The sequence below is a fragment of the Saccostrea echinata genome, unplaced genomic scaffold (genome assembly GCF_033153115.1).
Source record: "Saccostrea echinata isolate AGI-Se365-2 ecotype Australia unplaced genomic scaffold, CSIRO_AGI_Sech_v1 ptg000005l, whole genome shotgun sequence".
Lineage (NCBI taxonomy): Eukaryota > Metazoa > Mollusca > Bivalvia > Ostreida > Ostreidae > Saccostrea > Saccostrea echinata.
This window is the reverse complement of record NW_026889754.1, coordinates 17,156,883-17,184,570: the sequence shown is the minus strand read 5'-3', so window position 1 is coordinate 17,184,570 and position 27,688 is coordinate 17,156,883. Positions and strand designations below refer to the sequence as shown.

Sequence of the window (27,688 nt, the reverse complement as noted above, 5' to 3'; positions counted from 1 at the left end):
GATCCTTGTCAGGGTTGTATTATACTCAGGTAATCGTTAAGGCCCTTGGGCCTGTTGTCTCTTTACCAGTGTACTAAGTGAATTAAGGAACCTCTACAGTTTCCACACTGAATGATTCTAATTCCGTTTCTTTATATACCATTAGAGTGAAGCCCTTTCATTAATTAAGTAAATTAATATTTTCAGTATTTACTCTATTTGTATTAAATTTTAGACTTTTCAACATCTTCCCCCTTTAAAACTAAGCCACAGTGATTGTTGTTCATTGTGACCAGATTGTGTTTGAAAATCTCTGGTAAATGGGGATAAATGGTTGGTACCCTACCTTGAAAATGAAATTGATAATTTGTACACCTTAATACGAAATGGTCTTCTCAATGTTCTTTAGCAACAACTGACCTAAACATAGTTAAACATTATAGTATTTAAAAATCCAAGTTAAAAGCTAGTTCTACATAGATATATTGAAAAAAAAACTTTTTTTAAATATTGTATTTCAATGCGAAATATCTATTATTTGAAACAATATACGGAAAAAAAATGAGTAAGAGAGCACACTGTTTCAATTTCGTGTAAGACATTGAAAAATTTGGCGGCAATCATAACTTCTTGAATTTTTTACAGACTTCATAAAGAATTTCAGTGTCTGAAAACAAAATTTGAGCTTTAATTAAACTTTTCTTCATATGTTTCTAGAAAACTATCGTAATCACAAAAACAAGGGGATAAGTGGTAAAAATATGCGCTTATTTTAATGACAAAAAAACGACAGGTATGAAAAAAACCGACACCACAGGCCAATCAAATAAAGTCTTAACAAACACAAGGAAATATACTGTTCTAAAATTTTACTTTTATTTTACTACTAATACAGACGCGTCAACGACAAGTTATATAGATGTTACCAAGAATAAAACAAAATGTCAAGAAGATTCATACATGTTGTACACATTACTAGAAAACCAACACAGTAAGTGATGTTTCTTTCAAGGCATTAGAATAGATTGAATTTAAAAGCGGGGTAAAACTGCGTGTTCAAAGTTCCTCCACCAGTATCCCTTCTCTTGCTAAATGCTAAATTTAATATGCAAAGTTCACAGCTACAGGTAATGTGACAAATTTCGAAAATTATATTCCTAAAGTTAACACAAAGGGTACGCCTATATTTACATAATAAACGCAGATGACACTATTAAGAGATTTGATATGGTGGGCCCTTTAATGGAGACAGCTTTACTTTTGTTTGCGGCTGATTCCCTGTGGTGATCGGAACCTTTCCTATGGTGACCGTAACCTTTTCTCTGGTGATCGGACCCTTTTCTGTAGTGACCGGATCCTTTTCTGTGGTGGCTATATCCTTTCCTGTTTTGACTCGATTTTCTTGTGACTCGATCCTTTTTTGTTGCGACTCGATCGTTTCCTGTTCTTTCGTGATTTTTTCCTTCTGTGATTCGATCCTTTGATCTGAAGGACGGTTTTGAAGATCACTGCTATCGGAATAAGACCCTGACACGGTACTAATGGTTCTTTGACTGGTGCTTTCAGATCTCAACTACAAAAAAGGTATAAGACATTGATAAATAATTCTAGGGTTCGCAGAAGATTTTGTTTTTTAATCTCTGAGAGTAAATCATCAGACCGAACGATCTTAAATATACATACAAAATATGGATCTTGTGAGGAAAAAAACCCCGTCAACAATCGACCTAATAATTCTGGTAGCGAAGATGAAATGAGCATTTCAAATATTCTAAATAAAGCAGGCTATTTTCCATTTTATTAACATTTCAGTTATTTGCAGTCTCCTTAATGTTTCATTTACACTAAAAATGACGATGAATGATAAACAATTCAAAGCTTGATGCGAATCACACTCAAAATTAAGTAAAATATCTTAATCTGGAAAGTTCTAAATCATTGAAAATTCTAAGCAAATATAGATAAGTTGTTAACATAAATCCCCCCGGTCGTGATCAAATTGTTGTGTGAACAATAGTTCCTGAACAAGACACAATTGATTTAGTTTATTTCGGGGAGTATTCGAAATTCCGAATGAACTTTGGTAGTAATGTAGATTGTTTATATCTTTTGAAGAACATTAATAATAGTAGGACTTACTACCGACTACGGTTCAAAAGTTAATTGCATATGCGTCGGAACCGGGGGGGGGGACTTTTTTTGCAAAGATAGACACAATATAGGTATTGAAAATTGTAATTACCTTGGCTGAATCTTGTATATTTTTCATCTGTGGAATGTTTTCTCCGTCTTTTCCTTTCTAAATTTTGAAGATTTTGTATTAATATTCAGACTTGGTTATGCTTGGAAGTAAACGTTCGTCTCCAAGGAGACTTAAGCTCTACTAGTTTGATCTTGCAATAGTGGTGACTTACACAAAGTTTTGTTACATTGAGTTTGTAGCTAGATTATGGATGCAATTTATAGTAATATTCAACCACCAAGACACATTAAAGTTCAGGAAAGCAATTTTAACGTCAATCAATTTTTTTAAGAATAAAATCAGGAAAAAGTCGTAGTGATGCCGTCTCTCACATCAAATATTATGTATCTCAACGTACTTATCATGTTTACTTACTTTTATAGAAATTCAAAAAATTTAAAGAATAATTTCTAACATAGAGAGACGTTAAGCTATTGCACAAAATCTTCTAGTATAACTTCCAAACCAAATAAACTACATAATCTGACCTTGTTTTTGATGAATGTAGTCAACAAATACAATATGGGGTTAATGGCGGAGTTAATCGGCAGAACGACAACTATCATCCAGGCATAAACGTCAGGCTGTACCTCAATCCCCAAAAACGTCAGCATTCCTGTTTAACAAAAAGATAATTACCTTAATCCCCACCCAAAAAAAAACAAAACAAAAACGTCAGCATTCCTGTGTTAAAAGAAAGATAATTAATTCAATGCCTCTAAAAATAGTCAGCATTCCTGTGTAACAGAAAGATAATTATCTCAACTAAAAACAAGAGGCCCATGGGCCACATCGCTCACCTGAGTAACTTTGGCCATGCTGTTCATTACCAGACTCCCCCCCTTGTAATACCTATTGTTGCCCCGCCCTACCCCCGGGGGCCATGAATTGAACAATTTAGAATCTACACTACCCCAGGATGCTTCCACATAAGTTTCAGTTTTTCTGGTCCAGTGGTTCTTGAGAAGATTTTTAAAGATTTTTCCTATATATTTCAATGTTTCCCTATTGTGGCCCCGCCCTACCCCTGGGGTCATGATTTGAACAATATAGAATCTACACTACCCCAGGATGCTTCCACATAAGTTTCAGCTTTTCTGGCTCAGTGGTTCTTGAGAAGAAGATTTTTAAAGATTCTTCCTATATATTTCAATGTAAGACTTGTATTCCCTATTGTGGCCCCGCCCTACCCCCGGGGGTCATGATTTGAACAATATAGAATCTACACTACCCTAGGATGCTTCCACATAAGTTTCAGCTTTTCTGGCTCAGTGGTTCCTTGAGAAGAAGATTTTTAATGATTCTTCCTATATATTTCAATGTAAGACTTGTATTCCCTATTGTGGCCCTGCCCTACCCCCGGGGGTCATGATTTGAACAATTTAGATTCTACACTACCCCAGGATTCTTCCACATTAGTTTCAGCTTTTCTGGCTCAGTGGTTCTTGAGAAGAAGATTTTTAAAGATTTTTCCTATATACTTCAATGTAAAACTTGGATTCCCTATTGTGGCCCCGCCCTACCCCTGGGGGTCATGATTTGAACAATTTAGAATCTACACTACCCCAGGATGCTTCCACATAAGTTTCAGCTTTTCTGGCTCAGTGGTTCTTGAGAAGAAGATTTTTAAAGATTTTTCCTATATACTTCAATGTAAAACTTGGATTCCCTATTGTGGCCCCGCCCTACCCCCGGGGGTCATGATTTGAACAATTTAGAATCTACACTATCCCAGGATGCTTCCACATAAGTTTCAGCTTTTCTGGCTCAGTGGTTCTTGAGAAGAAGATTTTTAAAGATTTTTCCTATATATTTCAATGTAAAACTTGGATTCCCTATTGTGGCCCCGCCCTACCCCCGGGGGTCATGATTTGAACAATTTAGAATCTACACTATCCCAGGATGCTTCCACATAAGTTTCAGCTTTTCTGGCTCAGTGGTTCTTGAGAAGAAGATTTTTTAAAGACCCCACCCTATTTTTGTCTTTTCTTGATTATCTCCCCTTGTAAGGGGACTTGGCCCTTTATTTTAACAATTTAAACTCCCCTTTACCCAATGGTAGTTTGTACCAAGTTTGGTTAAAATTGGCCCAGTGGTTCTTGAGAAGAAGTTGAAAATGTGAAAAGTTTACAGACGGACGGACAGACAGACGGACGGACGACGGACAACGGGTGATCAGAAAAGCTCACTTGAGCTTTCAGCTCAGGTGAGCTAAAAAGTCACAATTACTGTGTAACAGAAAGATGATTATCTAAATCCTAAAATACGTCAACATTCCTGTATAACTGAAAATTTATTATCTCAATCCCAAAAAATGTATATTCCTATGAATTAACAGAATTTAAGTGATTAACAAAAAATTAATTATACCCATTAGGCTGAACCTCTATATACCAAAAAGATGTCAGGATTCCTGTGTAATAAAAATTGATCTGTAGCAATTTAAGACTTTAGAGAATCTATTTTTCAAACGCAAAATTTAATACCTATAAACGTACATAATGAATTTGGATGTACCTAAACCCCCCTAAATGTCTGCATTACCGTATGACAGAAATGTTATCTGATCATGATTAACAGATAAGAAAGTTCAAATTTCAATTAGGTCTTTCCAACTTCCTGTGAAAAAACCTATTAAGGTCGTTCTGTAATTGTATGTCACTCCTGAATTATTTTATATCAAGGATTTCAAAATTGGAAAGAAAATTGGAAGACAGTATGCATCTGATTGAGCAGCGGTACAATGAACTTAATTGAGCAACGGTTCAATGAAGTTTTTACATTTCAACTGTAAAACTTAAGTAAATATTTTACCAGATGTTATCAAGGCAATAAATAAACCTTATTTAATGTAGAATAGTTTGAATCTTCAAGATTCGTGGCCCGATGTCAGGGGTTCTGGCGTAAGGGCTGGGCTTTTATGATAATATAGAGAAAATGCTTCACTTCTTTAAAAATCTTTTCTCCCCCCGTGTATATTTAGCAGATCAACTAGGTGCATGCTTATTCTGGAGTTAGGGCGGGTCTCTAATGATCATTTAGTGAAAATGATAATTTTACAAGCGTCTTCTCTCTCCCTGTTTATTGAGAAGATGAACTGATTATGATAAAAAAGGGTGTCTTTTCCAAATTTGTGCCCCGCTCCCACCCCAGGATCAGGGGATCTGACGTTAGAGTGGTGCTCTAATGATCATATAGTAAAACTATAAATTCTTTGAAAATCTTCTTCCTGTTCTTGGATATAACTAATTGCATAGGTATGATAACCAAATGTGCCTCTTCTAAAATTGAGAGAACAAAAGAAATCAATGTGGAAGTGAATGCAATTAGCGTTCTAATAGTGCAGTTTTGTTTAGTCAGAATAGTGATAGTGACAAATGAAGGCAGGTACAGACAAGAAAATAGATCCGCTTTAACAATAGACTAATTATATTGTTGATTCCTGATCATCTAATTTCTCTTGCTTTTAAAGTCAACAAAGCTTCGATCATCTATCGCCTATCGGTTTATTTTTGTTTTATTTTATACTTCTGTGGATCCTTTATTACGTTGTATTATACTCAGGTGACTGTTAAGGCCCTTGGGCTTCTTGTCTTAAAAGGTGACGAGTGGCATACCTTAATTATAACTTTTCTTCCACTGATTTTTTTTTCAAGACTTATCAAACAAATATATCTATAGTGTTAATCGACTACTCGAATGACTTTCAGATCTGACCCAGCAACTTCGGACGATGAATCCCGCATCTTCTATGATTTCCAATTCTGACCCCTTTTGGGGTTATTGTCCCTTACATGAAGACCTTTAATCACTGCTCCTTTGTAACCTTTAATTGTAAACTATCAAACATTTACTCAGTCTTCGACTACTTTAGTTTTCGCTGTTTACAAAAAAATTTAATTTTTTAAAACGATCAGTCATAAAAACATGAGATCAACTGCAACAAAATGTCCCGCTTTAGAACTTGAAATTATCAATGGCAAAGGTCAAGGCCATTCAATTTGAGAAAAATTTGCTCTTTTATTTCTCATTTCCATGACTTTTGATCCTGACCCCTTTTGGAGTTATTGCCCATTACACGATAATTTTTCTTCTCAGTGCTCCTTCAAAACCGTTAACTGTAGAGCTACCAATCTTCACAGATGTCAACTTATTGAAAAGATTCTTTAATCTATTTAGTGTGAAATGATCTGATTACCCCTTCCGTCAGTTGTTGCCCATAGAACGTTCTCACCGGAGACTTTTAAACGGTTAGTCGTAAAAGCATTGGACCAACTAATTTGAAGTTTGCTCGAGGTCACTTTATTTTCTTTAAAGTTCTCATTCTTTTACTCTTGAATTTTTCTCATAAAAATTATCTTTTGAGTGATAAAATATATCAAAAAATGTTTTAAATTTATTGAAAGCTGGAAGACTTTTAACTGTTCTAGGTCATTTAGACAACCAGTTTCAATTGGTTCTAGAAAATTAGCTAGCAAGAGAAACAACTAAATGAAATATTTCCATGTGGTCCATTTTTCGTGGTTTGAGATAGATTGTGTTCTAGGGATTTGAATTCATGGTTGAAAAATTGTTGGTCTTCTTCCGTATTGGATTTTTTGTTTTAGATTTCATTGATTCGTGACCCAGTTCACGAAAACAACGAAAAATGAACCTTAGGAAATTAATGATAAGTAAATATCGTATTTTTTTTATTCATGTGTAAAGGTGACCTACGGGTTATATATATGAAACTTACCTATCGTCCCTATTAATATCCAACAGCTGACATCAGTCAGGACGATCGCAAACAGTGTCTGAGCCGAGGATACTTCCCTCAGAATTGTATTTGTTGACTGCACACTCCTCCCAACATTAAACACTTCAACGAATATTGAAATCTGTCCAACAACAATTCCAAGGAAAAGAAAGAAGTTGATACCTACATACACAATCATGGAGAACTGCCATCCAGACTTTCTAGTAATGGACAAAGGAAGAGAAACACAGATACCAGACTGTGCGTAGAAGTTTTCAAGACTAGGATCTGGTATTAAAGGGATCAAAGCAAGGAAAAGAGACACAGACCAAGCAATAATCAAGAGCACAGAGGCTCCTCTTCTAGTAAGTTTTAAGTCTGAAAATGGATACTTGACTGCGATAAATCTGTCCATAGTGATCAACAAAACAATAAAGGCAGATGCCTCGCTCGAAAGACTAGCAATAATTCCAGAAAGCGTACAAAGAGTGCTATGCCTCCAAACATTATCATTCAAACCGTACTCCCCTGTGTAATGTAGATTAATGATAGCAATTATATACAGGTAGACACCCATCAAAAAATCGGCACAACTCAGATTCAACATGAGAAAATGGTACGCCCCCGCATCGTCGCTTCTGACATAATTTACATTATACAAAAATGCAATTATGTTTCCAAAACCTGCCATTAATGCTAGGTACCATATAGCAACATTCAGAACCGGTTCATCAATCAAATTTTCACAAGACGAAATTTCAGTCGCAGGAGCAATGCATTTAACATTAAACTTACTGTTGGACTGAGCACAACATACTGTATAAAAGCTTACTCCCATTATTCTTAAACTGTAGAGACCTTTAAACATGTCAACAGCGACTAGGAAGGGATTTCCTTGTAGGTAGAGTTCTTCCAAGTATCTGAGTGGCGAAAAAGACCCAGGAAAGATTTGTGAGATGTTGTTATAGGACAAATCAAGGATGACAAGGAGGGTGGTCTTAAGAAATGCCCCAGTGTGTATAGTTTTGATTTGGTTTCTGGAGAGATTAAGATATACCAGTTTAACCGCAACAAGGTCCCCAGTATCGATGGAAGCTATTTTATTGTATGAAAAATCAAGTATTTTAAGGCTGTCACCTGCTCGCTCTTCGATATGAAATGTGTTTCGTGTCGATTGCAGTTGGTTGTTATTAAGATAAAGTGAATTTAAAATTTTAAAAGAGCGTCTGTAATGGGTGAGCTTGTTATGGCTTAAATCTAGTATCCGGGTACTTGTATCAATCATGTCTGTTAACGCGTTATGACTTGCATTCACTAAGTCTCTGCAATGTAGACGTGATACCAAGAAATGTTTGAGTCCATTCCCTGAGATATCACAGATTTCAGGCTTGAAAGTGAAAGTTGCTTGGAAAATGTGATGTGATGAACTGGCCGCTAGACGCAGATGTATCATCAAATGTGATAAGTAAGATTGCATGTCGTACTCAAGGTCTGTGACTGATGTGTTGTACAATTTTAAAGACTGCATTGTTTTATGAAATGAGGGAAGAAAGTAAGGATGTACCTTTATCTTTATAAAGGTACTGTGCATAATTATGATTCTATGCAGAGAGAGGCTTTCATAACTCAATATTATTAGATTTGTGATAACTGCATTACGAATCTCAAGTTTAAATATATGTTTGCTTTTGACAAAATATTGCATTTCTCTGTCATCGAAATTGAGACTGCTGCATTCAATGTTATTTAGGACGATTCTCTCTGTAAAAGCTGGACATTGGACTCTGACACAGATAAAGCTATTTCCGGTACAGTTGCACCCAGGTGGACAAAAAGGATGACAAGTGACTGAACTTCCGGTGACACGCCGACTACAGTCTACTGAAACATTGGTGTCTAGACAACCTGAGCATACATTCTCTACGGACGAAGATATGTTGCCATCTTTATTACAGTCTGCCAAAAATTCTTGGTTCCAGTCATTTTGCCCTGTCGAACCACTGGACGTGTTCTTCGAAAATGACACGCTGCTACAATTTATTGCAGGATGTGAATCTGAAACAATGAAAAAGGTGTTGGTAAAACGCGGAAAAGAAGATGGAATGGAAAGGAATAGAAAAATCGTTATCAGGTTCATCTTGGCATAGATGTAACTCGGAAAGGAACCATTTTTCTATATAATAGTTCTTAATTAATTAAACTTATCATTACATTTGGATATATATTCAATGATTTGTTTCGTCTCCGAACTATTTTTTTTATCAAGAAAGGTAGGCTAATATCATCAACTTGAATCGATATTCCAACGTTACGTTTTTTATCATTTAAAAATTATCGAAATTGGCTCAACTTACATATACTAATCAGCGATACAAGAATATTTACCTTCCGAAACAAAGCAACTAGCATTATGAACAGGATATTGTTTGAGCAAGTTAAAAATTGTACATGTACTTCTTGAGTAGCGAGATTGCTCATTAGTCATAGCGCACAATAAATTGTAGCTGTATTTAATCAAACTAACAGCGCAAGGATCTAAACTAAAGCCCCATAAAACGTGTACAAATCTGATTTTGAAAAAAAAGAATACTTTATCCATCAAATACACAACTCTCATTATGGATCATTACATGAATCGAAACAGGCGTACACAAATTATGTTAGAGACAACTATCACCCGTATTATTAATGAGGAAAGAATAGACACATTTATAACAATTGCAGGATTATTGCACGGATCCTTTAAATACATTGATACATAAGTTGTGCATGAGGAAAGCCAAAAATGATGTGTTTTGAAATAGCTACTGTAGCAAGATCCTAAAAATACAGTGTCGGTTGGTTTGTCTCCAATTACTTATTCTTTTGTTGTCTAAATTATATGTCTGTTTAAGATAATCGAAAATTATGTTGTGTCCGTCCGCTCATACTATGAATTTATATAAATATCGAATTCTAGCTTTTTACAATTATCAGAGTGGTTCTTCAATGAAGTTATTCCACTTAAAGATATCTTACCTTAACGACCTTTATACATTTTCTTCACAAGAGAATAAAACTGACTAAATCAACAAACCCTTGATTAGACGTGAACAAATTATGTAAAAAATATAGTTCCTGATATGATTTATATATTTGTCAATTGACTAAACATTGTATCTTATTTTCCGTATTCCGTTGCGCGTTTTTGAAACACCCAATGAAAAAACACGAATAAACCTTGTGTCTGTGCTCAGTGGGAATGATTTGTACAAGTTTCTTAAATTTGTTAATCCTTCCTTGAAGTACAGTTGAACTTAGATATCTCGAACACTGATATCTTTAATACTATGGATATGTCAAATTAATTTGGAAGTCGCAACCCTTTATTCTTTATGTATTTTATCCTCGGATATTTTTTTTCTCGATCCCATTGAGTTCGAGATAACGAGATTTGACTGTATTATATTTCTTTTTAGGAAAAAAAATAGTGCTATATAATACTTACTACAGAATCTTTCGTCTGTACCATCGGAACAATCAATTTGTTCATCACACATCTGGTTTGTCCTTATGCACTCGGAGCTACTACACTGGAAAGAATTCTCAGGACAGGCATCTGTGAAAATAGTTTTTAATGATCTGACTGGTTGTTTATGATCTGACTAGCTGTGATTTAGTAAGTTATATTTACTTCTTAGTACTTAAAAAATATTAAATCAAAATTTTTGAAAATATTTTCAGGAGCATGCTTTAGTTATATACATTAAATGACTGGGTTCGAGGGCAACGTGCGTTTTGTCGAACCCATGAACAAAACTGTTTGCCTTCGGCCTAATGGCTTCATGGACACATTTTGGTTCAGTAAATAAATGTATATTATGCAGTCTTACTAAGGTCTCAGGACACAATTACCATATCACCACAAAGGAACGCGCTAATACTAGTAATACGCTTTCTACTAAAGAAAAATGCATTTCAAACATACAAACAAGGTTTCAAGGTGTTATCCAAACCCTATGACCAGGTGCTAGGGAGAATCCAAACGCCTGCATGACTACAGAATGATACGATTCATGATAAAAACACGATTATAAAGACCAACTTTGATGTCAATTGATGTCACTTTTAATTTGCGCACTGATCCTTTTTATATCCCCAGTGACTAAATATTGTATCCTTTTTTATTTTATCCTAGAGTGTGTCTGTCTGTGTAGCTGTCCTTACATTTTTGTCGGAGTTTTCGCAGCAACTACTCATTGCAGATGCTTTAAATTTTACCACACTCTTTGTCTAGGCATGTCATATGGGGCGATTCATTTTTGTAAAAATCTGATGTTAACATCGTGTTTTTCCCTGCGTGTGTCCGTACCAAATCCCCTGCGTGTGTCCGGGGCGGTTTTCTTAGCTGCAATAATGTAGCCCTCTGATATATTTATTATCTGAGATTTTCAGGCGAGGGCTACAATTCCACAGGATCTCCGTAATGGTTCAAATACATTTTGTATATATATATATATATATATATATATATATATATATATATATATATATATATATATATATATTAGGGATGGCAACGAATATTCGAACATTCGAATATTCATTCGATGAGTTGATATTCGAATATTAATTTAAGATTCGAATATTCGGTGTTTTTCACATTTTTTTTTATCCTGATTGACAGCTCTATTACGTAATAGCGAATGCCGGGTTCGTTTTCCGGGTGCGCTACTGATAACAAAAATGAAAATATGCTGAAATCAGGGTTTGATTTTGGCGTTCGCTCTGGGTCCGCCCGGGGTGCGCTCCAGATCTGGGTCTGCTCTAGTGGACCCTGAGTGAGCCCGTGGTTGTATCTGGTCGGTATTGTATAATTATTCTTTTAAAAGACAATTTGAGGATAAACAAACTAGACATGTCGTTATATCCAGGAATGCCCCCGCAAGCAGTCAAAATTTCAAATGCAATATTTAGTTTTAAATTTATAGTTAAACTTGACCCATATTTTCTGATAAAATACCTGCATATGCAACTTCAACCTTTTTACATACATCCCTACAAAGGTTAAGGAGCAGAAACTGAAAATTTCTTATTTTTTCTAAGTTCAGGAGTTCTCCAAAATCATTTGACCACGACGAAATTTAAATTTGAAAATCTATTTTCTGGTAAAATACCTCGTAAATTTACCTTCCCTGTCATTGGACATTTGCAAAATTACTTTGTTAAAAACAATCTGATTGCACACACAAGTGCTCTGAAGTTGACATTAAAAAGATGCTCGAGTTTCTGATTGACAATATCACCGTTCACGGTAGCTCAGTCGGTAGAGTGCTCGCTCCGTGATCGGGAGGTCGTGAGTTCGAATCTCTGCCGCGACTGACCTAAGTCGAAAAAATATGGGTAGCAACTGTTCCTTCGCCATGCACTCGGCACTTTGAAGTGAAAGTTGCGGGTCCTTCGGATGAGACCCTAAGAACCGAGGTCCCGTGTCACGGCAGACGTTGGCACTGCTCCATGGCCCTGTGTGCCGAGTAAAAGGTCAAAATTTAAAGCCCTTCACCGGTATATGGTGACGTCTCTATATCAGTGAAAAATTTTCGAATGGGAAGTAAAACAACATACAATCAATCAATTTGATTGACAATATCTTTGTGGTTTTTGAAGACCAAGTTTTTCAAAAATCTGTTGGAATTCCCATGGGTACCAATTGCGCCCCGTTATTAGACCTATTTTTGTATTCATATGAAGCAGAATTTGTTCAAAATCTTTTACGAGAAAAGAAGAAAACACTTGCTGTGGCCTTCAACCCGACACCATTCTTATGTCGACACGATATATTCCGATGAGCTTGAGATAAAAGATACCACCTTACCTTACCCATGTAGTATACCCTTATCACCTGCATACGGGGTTTATATCTCTCAGTTGATTCGATACGCCAGAGCATGCTCTACGTATGAACAATTTCTAAAACGAGGTACACTGTTGATGAAACAAGAATATCAGCATTCTCGTTTAAAGTCATCAGTTCGTAAGTTCTACGGTCGATATAATGACCTTGTCAGCAAATACAATCTATCATTAAGTCAAATGCTGACTGACATTTTTCATACTTACAGTTAGGTCATTATTTACACACTGAATTGTTGACGGATTTTCCCGTTATTTCCCGATCATGACAAGAAGCACACGGCGGGTGTGACCGGTCGGCAAGGGATGCCCAATCCTCCATGGCACCTGATCCCACCTCTAGATTGTGAGGTTCGTGTTTGCTCTGCTCCATATTTGTATCGTTTCATTGGACTGTTCGTTATCTTCATATTTCACTGCAAATGCGATTTCAACCTTATACATACATCCCTACAAAAGTTAGAGATCGGAAACTGAAAATTTCTTATTTTTTCAATGTTCAAGAGTAATAACTCTGTCAAAAATCATCGCACCATAACCAAATTCGAAATTGATCTGTATTTTCTGGTAAAATTCCTGCATATGCAATTTCAACCTTATACATACATCTCTACAAAATTTAGAGAGGGGAAATTGAAAATTTCTTATTTTTTATAAGTTCAAGAGAGATGACTCTGTCAAAAATCATCGGACTGTGACAAAATTCGAACTTGACCTGCGTATTCCTATGACGTATCCATATGAAAGTGTGCAACTGTTGCAGAGACAGGTAGAGCTTTTTCCAAAAAGCTTCCCGTCTTTTGCAACAACCTTAAACAATAAACTGACCGAAACTTATCAGGTCATATAATTCTTGAAATTGTCTTGGCTTTGTATGTTTTCATTAGTTATTTTTACTGACATAAGCCGGTTAACAGATGCTCGGCTGTCTCCGTTAACTTCACTCTGCTGCCGAATGATTTCGGTTTCCTTTGTGATATGTAGATGAGGTGCGAATCGGCAGAGGTGTGCCGAGTGCTGCCGAGATAAGAAAGGCAGTGCAAATCAAAGAGAAAAAGAATACATACAAGCTGTAAAGCTTGCATGTAATAAGCTTGCATGTAATAAAGATCAATTCTTTTAACAATGAAAATATAGATACATGAAGGTTTTTTGGTAATTGCTATAAAAAACTAGCATGTTATTTCGAATTAATTACTGCCAATTTCCACTGTTCGTTTTGTCATATTTTTTTACGATTGAAAATCTTGAAAAAATGGTTAAGTCGTACGAAATTAGATCATCAGAAAATTATCTCCCTTGCCTTGAACAGCTTTCAAACAATGAAATAATTTTAAAAAAATCTCATCATGCAATTTCTACCAATCACAAAAGAGAGGAAGTGCATAGTCCGAAGACTGTAAAATACTTCAACTCTGTATACCGTCTTCAAAGAAAGACGTTAATAATGAAAGGAAATTGAATGATGACGGAATGACAAAATGACGGAATAGGGTAACACTATATGCCCCGACCATTTCATGGCGGGGGCATAAAAAGACAAGAGGACCATGAGCCACATCGCTCACCTGAGCACAATGGCTAGGCAAAAGCTGAAATCAGTTCAGTATTGAAAAGATTACGGGGGGGGGGGGCGGGGGGGGTGAATTTTAAACTACCTGAAACTACTATCAATTTAACAAATGGCTTTGTTCTACTTGAGAAGTTTTTTTTTTTTTTTTTTTTTTTTTTTTTTTTTAATTTCCTATATATTCCCTTGTAAAAATTTGATCCCCCATTGTGGCTCCTCCCTATCCCACGGGTCATTATTTGAACAAACTTGAATCTACACTACCTGAGGATGCTTCCATATCAATATGACTCAACATAGCTTTCCTGATCTTGAGAAGAATTTTTTTTTTCAATATGTTCTTAAGATTACGGGGGGGGGGGGGTTGAATTTTAAACTACCTGAAACTACTATCAATTTAACAAATGGCTTTGTTCTACTTGAGAAGTTTTTTTTTTTTTTTAAATTTCCTATATATTCCCTTGTAAAAATTTGATCCCCCATTGTGGCTCCTCCCTATCCCACGGGTCATTATTTGAACAAACTTGAATCTACACTACCTGAGGATGCTTCCATATCAATATGACTCAACATAGCTTTCCTGATCTTGAGAAGAATTTTTTTTCAATATGTTCTTATGTAAAACTGTCAATCCCCAGTTGTTGCCCCACCCTACCCCTGGGGGTGTTCATTTGAACAAAATTGAATCTACACTACCTGAGGATGCTTCCATATCAAAATGCTAAACATGATTTTCTGTCCTTGAGAAAAAGATATTTTTCTATATGTTCCTATGTAAAATTTTCGATCCCCCCATTGTTATCCGACCCTATCCCCGGAGGTAATCATTTTAACAAACCTGAGGATGCTTCCATATCAAAATGACTAATCATGGCTTGGCAGTTCTTTGGAGGAAGATATTTTCCTATATATTTTTACATAGGACTTTGATCCTCCATTGTGGCCCCACCCTACCCCCGAGGGTCATCATTGAACAAAACCCTAAGGATACTTCCACATAAATATGACCAATCAGGGCTTTGCTGTTCCTGAGAAGAAGATTTTTAAAATTTTTCTATGTAAAACTTTGATCCTCCATTGTGGCCCCACCCTACCCCAGGGGGTCATCATTTGAATAAACTTGAAACTATACTACTTGAGGATGCTTCCATGTCAATATGACCAATCAGGGCTTTGGTGTTCCTTGGAAGAAGATTTTTAAAAATTTTCTTATATATTTCTATGTAAAACTTTGATCCTCCATTGTGGCCCCACCCTGCCCCCGGAAGTCATGATTTGAACAAATTTGAATCTATACACTACCTGAGGATGCTTCCATATATGAATATGACTCAACTCATCATGGCTTTGCTGTTCTTGAGAAGAAGATTTTTAAAGATTGTTCCTATATATTTCTATGTAAAACTTTGATCCTCTATTGTGGCCCCACCCTACCCCTAGGGGTCAATTTGAACAAACTTGAATCTACACAACCTGAGGATGCTTCCATATAAATATGACCCATCATGTCTTTGCTGTTCTTGAAAGGAAGGTTTTTTTTAAAGATTTTTCCTATATATTTCTATGTGAAACATTAATCCTCCATTGTGGCCCAATCTCAACCCCAGGGGTCATGATGTGAACAAACTTAAATCTTCACTGCCTAAGGATGCTTCCATATAAATATGACCAATCAGGGCTTTGATGTTCTTGAGAAGGAGATTTTTAAAGATTTTTCCTATATATTTCTATGTAAAACATTAATCCTCCATTGTGGCCCCATCCCAACCCCAGGGGTCATGATGTGAACAAACTTGAATCTTCACTGCCTAAGGATGCTTCCATAAAAATATGACCAATCATGGCTTTGCTGTTCTTGAGAAGAAGATTTTTAAAGATTTTTCTTATATTTTTCTATGTAAAAATTTGATCCTCCATTGTGGCCCCGCCCTACCCCCAGGGATAATGATGTGAACAAACTTGAATCTACACTACCTGAGGATGTTTCCACATGAGTTTTATCTTTTCTGGCTCTGTGGTTCTTGAGAAGAAGATTTTTAAAAGATGCTATTAATTTTCCCCTAATTCGTAATTATCTCCCCTTGAAAGAGGGCGTGGCCTTTCATTTGAAGAAACTTGACCCCCTTCACCCAAGGATGCTTTGTGGCAAGTTTGGTTGAAATTGGCCCAGTGGTTCTAGAGAAGAAGTTAAAAATGTGAAAAGTTTACAGACAGACGGACTACAGACAAAATGTGATCAGAAAAGCTCACTTGAGCTTTCAGCTCACGCAGGTATGTTAAGGCAGTACACAGATCATTTTTCGGCGAATTTAGACTTTTTCCATAAAATTTGACATTGATAAATCGAAAAAGCCATAGATAAAATATTTACTATTATTATCCATTGAGTCCTAGGCTAAAAAGAAGCCCTACGACGTCATCACGTGACATCTATAAATAGAAAAATTGCCTTAACGAAAAAGTGAAAAGTTCAACACTACTCCGGGGATAATTCATTTCCTGAATGCTTTATGGTAGATTTGATCACGTGCCAACCCGTATTTACATCCCGATAAAAGTTTTAAAATGATACCGTATTACTTATATTTACATTTGTGACCAATTTATTACAAATAGTTGGGTCCTATAGTTTTAATCCAATAAATTTATTTTTTAAAACCTCAACGGTATAAATTGAATGTGTTGAACGCATCGATTACTTTTGACGTCACTATGAAATTACGTAGATCGTTTATTACTAAACAATCAATTTATGATCACATGACGAACCTGTTTTTACACAGGTGTAAAAACGACTTGTTCAAATAGTGTTATTTAAAGGAAAACATTTGCAAATGTAAATATTTCCTTATGAACCACACACAACATTCACGGTATATGTTTTAAAATTCCCGTTTAATATATCTGTTTACATGAATTCTCGTCACGTTAAGCTTCACTCTGCAAATATTTGATCAGTAGTTATGACGTCATGGGTTTGGTATTTAACCCATGCGATAAATACTTAGCTATTTATACCACCCCTAAACGTTAAGATTTAGTTTATATTATGTTTTTGAATGATTTCAATTATTTCGTGGACCTTATATTAAACTTTAAGGACAGACGATACGTTCCTCAATAATATATAATATTTTCTAAGATTTTGTCATTGAAGTATCGCTACTTTAACAAGTTTCCTCACAAAAAAACTGAGATACCTTACCAGACATTTGTGTAAGATACCAGAGGATGTTGTTTCCTATAAAATCCTTTTGGAAATGAAAGAAAAAGTGAGCAAGCTCACATACCCCACGCTCCCCCAAAACTCGACAATGCAACACGTAATGAATGGCACAATGCATTTTAAATACACAGTATAATTCAAAAATGAGTTTTCGAAAAAGAGTAGGCTCACTGGGGGCCGCCAGAGAAACCCAAACCTTTCAAAAACCGATTAAACTGATTATACCGCCGAAATATGGCTGAAAGATTGCCAACTCGGCGTTAAACAATATTTAATCAATCAATCAATCAAAAAGGGGCATTACTTGCAAAAAATCATCACATCAAAACTTCTTGCATATAAGGACATTCAAATCTTTGTATGATACAAATTTAATTGGGCTGAAGTTTCTAGATAAATAATGGAATCAAAATTTCTTGTTAATAAACAAATCTATACATTATGTCTGAAATACCTACAAAGTTTCAGGAAATTCAGTGCAGGAGTTATACTGACAAACTGTTATTTAAATTCCTCAGTAATTTCGATTTATTAATTAGTGTAAGTCCATGTCCAACACATGACAATTTACACATTTAAATAATTGATGGAAGCAAAATTATGATGTAGTCATATGAATTTGTTTATATACTGTACTTACGAAATTATTTAAGGCAAAGCACCAATTTCGGGGGGGGGGGGGGAACTACGCAAGATTTTGTGTGTCTGTATGTTAAATCATTAATATTTTGATCTCAAAATCAATAGGGGTCTTTTAAGATCATAAAATATTTCACATAAAATTTCATTACAAATGCTGATTCCAGTGGATTTCCATATTACCTAGCTGGAAAGTTTCTTCAATAATAGGCAAAACTCTTAAGGCAAAAATAATGGAATTGGAATTTCCTGGTAATACATGTATGCACATCTACACACTGTGTACTAAATATCTGCAAAGTTTAACCAAATTCTGTGCAGCGGTTTAAGAGGAGTTACGCTGACAAACTGTTCATCTCTATATTCAAGATATGGCCAATAATCTAAGTTGAAAAGTGCCGAAATTCCCAGAAAAAATAAAGGAATCGGAATTACTGGTAATATGCACATTTACACATTGTGTGCTAAATATCTGCAGAGTATGACGAAATTCTGTGCAGCGGTTTATGAGGAGTTACGCTGACAAACTGTTCATCTCTATATTCAAGATATGGCCAAAAATCTAAGTTGAAAAGTGCCGAAATTCCCAGAAAAAATAAAGAAATCGGAATTTCCTTGTAATATGCACATCTACAAATTGTGTCCTAAATATCTGCAAAGTTTGATGAAATTCTGTGCAGCGGTCTTTGAGGAGTTGTGCTGACAAAAAAACAGGACTGACGGACGGGTCAAAAACATTATACCTCACGCAACTTGTTGCGTGGGGTATAAAAACTTAATTTGCCAATATCACATTTTTTAGTGTTTCAATTTTTTAAAGACAATTAGAAACAAGTTTAGAAATCAGAAGGTAATTAAAATTTGGAATATTTTCCATACAATACGAAGATATACAAAACAGATATTTGAGGAACGTATTGTCTGACCTTCAATACAGATATAAAGAAATCATTTTCTCTTAAGTTCACGTCATACAGCTTACTATGACGTCATATTGTATAGACATGTAAGATATCTGGGTGTAGCCTTAACATACCCGCGCAGGTGAGCTAAAAAAAGAAAAAAAATTAATTGAACTGTCACTCGTCAAAAACAGGTTTCAATGAAGACCAGATGGAATTAAAATTGAAAATTTTTTTTCTTTTGGATTGATAAAATTTTTTCAACATTGTATTTGACTCTAAGATGACATTATAGAACACTGAAATTTTTCGCCTGCATCAAGCAAGTGAAGATATATTGTTTTTTTTTGTATAACAAGTAAGTTTACAATTCTGTTATTTTTTGACAAAGCCTTACTGATTCTAACAAATATGCACATATTCGTACTATCTTTCGCGCATGCGTATAACTACTTCAGCGAGTAAATGTAATATAAGTATCTTGTTTGTTACTTACCAACACAGATTCCCTTTAAGACTTGTATGTCATCAAGCATTGCCACACTAATGGGGCCTTCCATAAACACTGCTCGGATATGTATCTGAGAAAAGATGAAAGGTGCACCTCTGTATCATATACCCCCCCCCCCAAAAAAAAAAAATCACAAACCCTTAATTATAAACGCCAAAAAATTATATAATAAAATGACGTTATAATATATACATCTTAGAGTCTAAAAATTCACATACTCAAACATTTACCCTTAATTCGTATGAAGCAGATGGCTTGAAAACATATATCCTAGCACCACATAATACATATGTGGCCTAAACAATCCCATTCTAGAAATGATACATGTGTAGACTATAAGAAATCACTTAAGCATTGAAACAACATTTTAGACGTTCATCATATCATGACACGGACGGCTTTGCTGACATGTCACGCGCATTAGAACGTTATGAAAATTTGTCTTGATAGCTGTCCGCATTATGGCCCAATAAGCACCCAAAATTTATAATTCAGTACTTATATTTATTGATTTCATGGTAGTTTGATAAAATATCGCTTTTTTAAATATATTTTGCTTGTGTAATTTATATACACATAGCTAAACTCTGGGAGCAGCCGTCAATATTCAATGTCAGCGTGACTTTTAGTTTCGGTTTATGGAGTTACACTTGTGAGGCCTTCAACAATTTGACGTCAAAATAGAAAATCATTACTCTAACGTCTCCGTCCGTGTTAAGAGAGAATGTCACGAATCATCAAGCTTCAGATGGAAACTTAAAATTTTGACTTCCTGTTTTCTTTTATTGGTTATAAAAAGTGTTTATAGTACACAACTTTTACATACATGAAAATGATGTTTGACCAACAAAACTATTATTTCTTTCCCTTATTAAGTTTTGCCATGGAAACCACTGTAATTTAAGAAAACAAGCTTCAGTTTTCACTTTTATAAAAGAATATTTTTACAAAAAGAATACAGATATCACCTACAACAGCCATGACTTAAACTTATATATATAAAATCTACAACAAGCTGAACATTAAAATGAATTTGATTCTTACACAATAAAGGTTGATCTTCAAGAATCTATACTTATAAATTAATAAATTTTGCAAATAAACTCCGAAACGGATGCACCAGAGTTTTTACTTACTCCACTAAGAATACACTAAATACAATATGATGTCCGTAAACTATATTTAGAATTCACTCGCATTGTAAGTATCGTACATTAAATTAAAAGTCTACTTTTATTTTCTATAAACAGCCATAAAATAGCAAAAACATGAGTACGGTGGCGTTACCGGTTGGCGGATCTAAGTTTCAGGCAATTTTCAATGAAACTGACAACAATCAATCGTTTATTTATTTCATAAAACGTCATCACTGAATTATTCAATCAAAACTTGATTTAAATGACATAAAAGAAATAAGTTGTGAGAACCGATTAAAAAGGGAAATGTGCAAATTATTTTTGTCATTCATCGATCTTAATATTGACGGAAGCTTCTAGAACATCATATAGCATCGAGCCCGATGTTAAAAAGAAACCGAGACGATTATAGCTACAGGAACATAAAAAAAATCTTATGTGTGAATGGTCATTGAAATAATGGTAAATCATTGATAACACTTTAAGTTGTGAATAAATTTATATATCGAAAGACTATTACATATATGTAATAGGTTTTCCTAATAATTTTACTAAGAGCATCGTGGCAACGAACCCGAAGTACATTTTCTACTTCGTAATAAAATTGCTTACATGAAAAGAGAAAATTAATGAATAAGATATTGCTCATATACAATTAAAACTGTAAAACTTTGTGCTTTAATCAATACATTTCAGTTTTTTTTTTCTGAATACAGTCTTTTGTATCAAATACTCGGCTTATTCATAGGGCGTTAAAAGCTAATTTTTACACAGGTTTATATAATATTTAATTATTTATGTACCTTATTGATATGTTAAAAGGGTAAAGTACATTTTTTATATATCAATAAGGTACATACATATTTATAAACCAAGACCCAAGTACCTGTGAATTTTTACCCCCCTCCCCCCCCAAAAAATCAATCAATTTATCAGTAAAATGTGCGTATTCGCTGCTTTTATCTTTGACGGAAATGAAATAAGAGCATCTGAAGTACAATATCCATAACATAGTACATGTAGAACAGGTTTCACAATAAACGTCAATTAATGAAATTGTTATTTTTTCAAGTTTTTACAAAAGGGGGTGGGGTAGGGGGTTGGAGACGCACATACAGGATTTTGAACAAAGTATTTCTTCCTGCTATAAGCCTGCAGGCTGTCAGTAGAAACTACAATATATTTTCTGTTGGTAGTGGTATAAATTCAATTACCCGCGCTTGCGCGGGGTTTCAGCTAGTGACATAAAAAATTGAGAAGCATTTTTATCATTTTTATGGAAAAAACGGTTAAATTTTATGCTTTTACTCTTAAAAAATGTTAAAAATACACAGCAAATTTTAAGGAAAACTTTCAATTTCTTCCAAATTGATAATTGTTAATGTATATTTGCTATTATACTCTTGCATTATCAATAAATATAGTGATATTATGAGATAAAAATCCTGTTATGTGTCCATAGCAACCAATTTTACTGCATAGCAACCAAGGCATTTTCAAGAGATCGTGTCAAAAAATAAAGGAGAACATGTATTTAAATACAAAAAATTAGATAAACAAGCTTCATTTCTCTTAGGAATAATACAGCATACTTAAATTTCAGCCTTAATCATATTCTGTGCATAGCAACCAAATGATGTCCATAGCAACAGTTAAATTATGTTTTACGCCAAATAAAGGTTAAAAACACACATCAATTTTTAAGGGAAAAACCTTCAAATTTTTCCACATTGATATTATTTCATGTATATTTGCTAATACACTCCAGCAATATCAATAAATAAAGTGATATAATGTTGAAATAATTATGTAATATGTCCTTAGCAACCAATTTTACTGCATAGTAACCAATGTATTTTCGAAACACTGACAAAAAAGAAGAAAATATGTATTTATATACAGAAAACAAGATATTTAAGCTTCAACTCACTTATAAATTATAAAAAAAAACATACTCAATTTTCTGCATCAGTTATGTAATCTGTGTATAGCAACCAAATGAGGTCCACAGCAACAGAGCTGAACAGACATTTTGTAATCCTTAAGTTATCAAAAAATGCTGGTAACAGTCCAATGAACTATATATATATATATATATATATATATATATATATATATGAAAATTCAAACAAAAACATGATAAATTTATATATGAGAATTGTTTTTTTTTTTTTGTTTTTTTTTTAGGTTTAACCTTTACAAAATTTGTCTTAAATTCAATATTTCTCTTCTTTTAATTGATTAGTCATTCCTCATTCAACGAAAGCTTCAATCCATTTAATTTTCATCTGTTTCTTGATAGGGCAATGCCCATGTTTACAGCATTCAAAGAAATTATCTCAAACTGTAGTTTTTGGAACATAATCATGCAGAGAGACCCATAATGCTGGTGGCTTCTGTCATCTCACTTGTCTCAGTCATGTCTGTGTCTTCACTCCCTGGCAATCACAGTCTCTCATGAGAATCTGACTGCTGTGTAAAAACTTAAAAAAATAAAAATATTAAACAAAGTTGCCCAAACTACATTTCCTTACATGGAGAAAAATTGACAATCTCAAAGGATATTTTTTCCTTTAATCTGAGTAAAATTAAAATATTACCTTGGGTTCAAATTAGCAATTTATGAATTAACAGAAAAAAATAAGAAGAGTTCCAAAGGTCACACTGCTCACCTGAGCCACCTATGCAATGCTATTATTTTTTTTAGAAAGTTTTTGAAAAACATTCCAATCTATATTCCCATGAAACATTCATGTTCTTACAAGGGCTGTACCCTAGCATCAAGAGGCCATGACTTATACATACTTGAATCCACTCACAACAAATGAATATGCTGGATAGCAATGTGACTTATGTAGCTAATCTGTATAATGTAAAACTTGCTTCCATATTTCAGCGCCACTCAACCCAGCTTGTATTTACAAGACTTGAGAATTTTGATTTTATATTTTTGCTTGTAATTGGCACAAAAGGATACAATGAGTTCATTAAAGAAATGAATTCAACTTTTGAAAATTCATAAGGACATGTCCGTCTGTCTGTCCATCCGTCTGTAAACTTTTCACACTTTCAACTTCTTTTCAAGAACCACAGGGCCAATTTTAACCAAACTTGGTACAAAGCATTCTTGGGTAACAGGAAGTTAAAATGAATGGCCAAGCCCCCTTCCAAGGAGAGATAATCAAGAAAAGACAAAAATAGGGTGGGGTCATTAAAATATCCTCTTCTAAAGAACCACTCGGCCATGAAAGCTGAAACTTGTGTGAAAGCATCCTGGGTTAGTGTAGATTCACATTGTTTAAATCATGACCCCCGGGGGTAGGGCGGGGCCACAATAAGGAATCCAAGTCTTACATTAAAATATGTAACCAAAAAAATCTTTAAAAATCTTCTTCTCAAGAACCACTGGGCCGGAAAAGCTGAAACTTATGTGGAAGCATCCTGGGGTAGTGTAGATTCTAAATTGTTCAACTCATGACCACCGGGGGTAGGGCGGGGCCACAAAAGGGAATCCAATTTTTACATTGAAATATGTAGAAAAAATCTTCTTCTCAAGAACCATTGGGCCAGAAAAGCTGAAACTTATGTGGAAGCATCCTGGGGTAGTGTAGATTCTAGATTGTTCAAATCATGACCACCGGGGGTAGGGCGGGGCCACAATAGAGAATCCAAGTTTTACATTGAAATATGTAGAAATTTTTTTTTAAATCTTCTTCTCAAGACCCACTGGACCAGAAAAGCCGAAGCTTAAGTGGAAGCATCCTGGAGTAGTGTAGATTCTAAACTGTTCAAATCATGACCCCTGGGGGTAGGGCGGGGCCACAATAAGTATTACGAGGGGGGAAATCAGGTGAAAAACAGCAAGGCCAAAGTTACTCAGGTGAGCGTTGTGGCCCATGGGACTCTTGTTTTAAAGATGCCACTAAATTTTTGCTAGGTTTATTCCCTCTTGAAAGAGTGTGTGGCCTTTCTATGAATAAACTTGGATTTCCTTTACCCAGGGATGCCATGTAATACTTTTGGTTGGAATTGGCTTAGTTTTTCTGGAGAGTAAGTCAAAAAGTTTACAATTGGACAGACAGACGAACACTGAACAAATGTGACCACTTGAGCTTACAGCTTAGGTGAGCTAAAAGGTGCAAATAAAAAAAGAATCCCAATAATTATTATACATGATAATATACTTACATTATCTTAAGATCCATCTGTGCCTAATATAACTGATACTGGTTTCAATAGATCATTTCTTCATTCTCTCTATGAAAGTATAAAAAAATTATAATTATAGGTTTGACCTTGAAAACATGCCTGTTATTATACTGACTTTTCCGTGAATGTCAAAATGTGACACACACCCTTTAACTTGAAATTTGTCAGAGAAATAATCAATGGAGGAAAAAAAAGACCCCTAGACCTCGGAGGCACTTGATTTAACAGGAACATAAATGCAAACAATAGGTCACATATAATGTTTATATTCACGTTCGATATTGTCAAAATTTTACACAATACATGGTTCTAATTTAGCCTTTAATAAACAGTTCTAATAGATGTAATTAGAATATGAAGTCCGCCGACAACCTGTATTATACGTAATAACACTCCACATGCTCCTGTGCTAAATATAGTGCCAAGCGACTTAATACGATAAATAAAAAACAAAAGAAAAAAACGGGGCGGGACACTTTGAGAGGGTCGAGAGAGGCCGTAGGGAGTTATGGTATAAAATTTCATTGCAAAAGCTCAAAAGATTCTTGAGATATCGTCCGGAAACGAAAGTGTTGCACACAGACGGATTGTATGAATTTACGACCTTGAATTTTGACCTTTTGACCTCAAAATCAATAGGGGTCTTCCTTGGGCCACAGGGAGTTGTTATGTAAAATTCCATTGCAAAAGCTCAAAGGATTCTCGAGATATCGCGCGGAAACGAAGTGTTAAAACAGACAGAATTTATTAATTTATGACCTTGTCGTTTTACCTTTTGACCTCAAAATCAATAGATTTCTTCTTTAGCCCATAGGGAGTTGCTATGCAAAATGTCATTGCGAAAGCTCAAAGGGTTCTCGAGATATCGCGCGGAAACGAAAGTGTTACAGACAGTCAGAAATACAGACGGACGGACGGACTTATACTGTAAACAGATGATTGGAGAAAATTCGGATTAGGGAGAAAATTGATCGCTTTTAGAAATATTTTTTTTTAAATTGCATTACCTGATTTGTCGTAAGGTTTTTGTTGTTGACAAGATTCCAAGCTTATGAATCTTTTTCCCTCTTGAAACAACATGAATTTTCCTTGATTCAGTGCTCCAGAACATGGAAAGGTTGCAGACATTTTTTATTTCTATCATAGAAAAGCTTCCAAGGGAGGTAATTCATGACAATAAAAGATGGGAAAATTACCCATCAGTATGATAAAAAATCCTTTCAATTTAAACCCACTTAAGAATGCTTCTTAATTTTAATTTTGATATAAATAGTAATAATGTTCACCTTTTTGAGAATAGCGTCAGATATTTTTTTATTTTCTTGTTGTAGATCTGAGAATTCAGTCACCGAAACAGGGTCAAAAATAGGCTAAGTGTATGTAGAAAAACTAATAGAAATTTAAAAGTTTTTGTTCACATGTATAGACAAAATATAACAAGAGGCCCAAGGGCCTTAACAGTCACCTGAGTACAACAATTTAGGGGATCCATAAACTGATAAATGAAGCTCTAACTAATGCCCAATAGCAAGAAAATTAGTACGATTAAGATCAACAAAATAACTGGTCTAGTATCTTTCTATCTGTCTCCCATTTATCACAATTACCAAGCAATCTATAGTATTACATGTACCTCTCACATTGACCTCACTTGGCCTTTGAAGAACATTTAAGAAGATAAGTTATTTTTGTTTCAGTTTTATTCATCTATTATTTCCAAGTCTACCTGATTGTTAAAACTATGAAAGTACTTTTTATTTTTATATTATACAATAAATGTTCTTTCATAATTCTCTTATTCTATTAACCTTTCAAATACATTATCTACAGTGATTAATTATCAAAAGTGAATGGCAAAGGGGAATAACTTCACTCAATAGAATACAAATGACAAGAGCCCTGGCCAGGACCAGAACACTTGACTAAATGTCCAGATGTTGAAAATTTACATATTTGGAAGAGGTAGCATCATCATCACTATGCAATTAGTTGAAGATTTTCAAAGAATTCACATATTTTCACTATATTATCAATAGCCCCCTCCCCCTCTCAGAGAAACAACAGAACCCCTGGGAGCACAAGTTTTAAAAAAATTGTAAAAGCATCCTTGCTCATCACAACTATACACTTGTTTCTTTGCTTTATAACCAGGAGTAGAAAAAAAATATTTTGAAAGAAATTATGAATTTTCACTATATAATCAATAGAGTAGTCCCCCCCTTTTCACCAGAACCCGTGACCCAGGGGCCACGAAATTCACGATTTGGGAAGAGGCAGCCATGCTCATCATAACAATGTACTTAGTTACTTTATTTCATACCCATGAGCAGAGAAGAAGATTTCAAAGATATAATGCAATTTCACTATATAATCAATAGATCCCCACCCTAAAGCCAGAACCTCTGCCCCAGGGGCCATGAAATTCACAATTTTGGAAGAAGCAGCTATGTTCATCATAACAATGTACTTAGTTAATTTATTTAATACTCATGAGCAGAGAAGAAGATTTTCAAAGATATAATGCATTTTCACTGTTTAATCAATACAGCCCCTCCCTAACACTAGAACTCCTGACCCAGGGGTCATGAAATTCACAATTTTGGAAGAGGCAGCCATGCTCATTATAACTATGTACTTAGTTACT

At 34.8% G+C, this 27,688-nt stretch overlaps 1 protein-coding gene across 1 annotated transcript; it reads right to left on the bottom strand.

The window, feature by feature from the left end:
• Positions 1 to 1,192: 1,192 nt before the first annotated feature.
• On the bottom strand, positions 1,193 to 7,797 carry LOC133179734 (G-protein coupled receptor GRL101-like). Its single transcript, XM_061314428.1, has 4 exons — positions 6,960 to 7,797; positions 2,710 to 2,837; positions 2,222 to 2,278; positions 1,193 to 1,552 (listed from the first exon to the last, which is right to left on the bottom strand). Exons 1-4 carry the CDS (start codon positions 7,795 to 7,797, stop codon positions 1,193 to 1,195), a joined length of 1,383 nt encoding a protein of 460 aa, XP_061170412.1.
• Positions 7,798 to 27,688: the final 19,891 nt, after the last annotated feature.

Bases quoted from the DNA above. Each gene is read 5' to 3' on its own strand.
- LOC133179734 (XM_061314428.1), bottom strand. From the start codon at position 7,797: ATGGGAGTAAGCTTTTATACAGTATGTTGTGCTCAGTCCAACAGTAAG. The intron at 2,279-2,709 runs GTCAGATTATGT...TTCAAAATTTAG, and splicing joins CTACATTCATCAAAAACAAG to AAAGGAAAAGACGGAGAAAA. The intron at 1,553-2,221 runs GTAATTACAATT...CCTTTTTTGTAG, and splicing joins ATATACAAGATTCAGCCAAG to TTGAGATCTGAAAGCACCAG.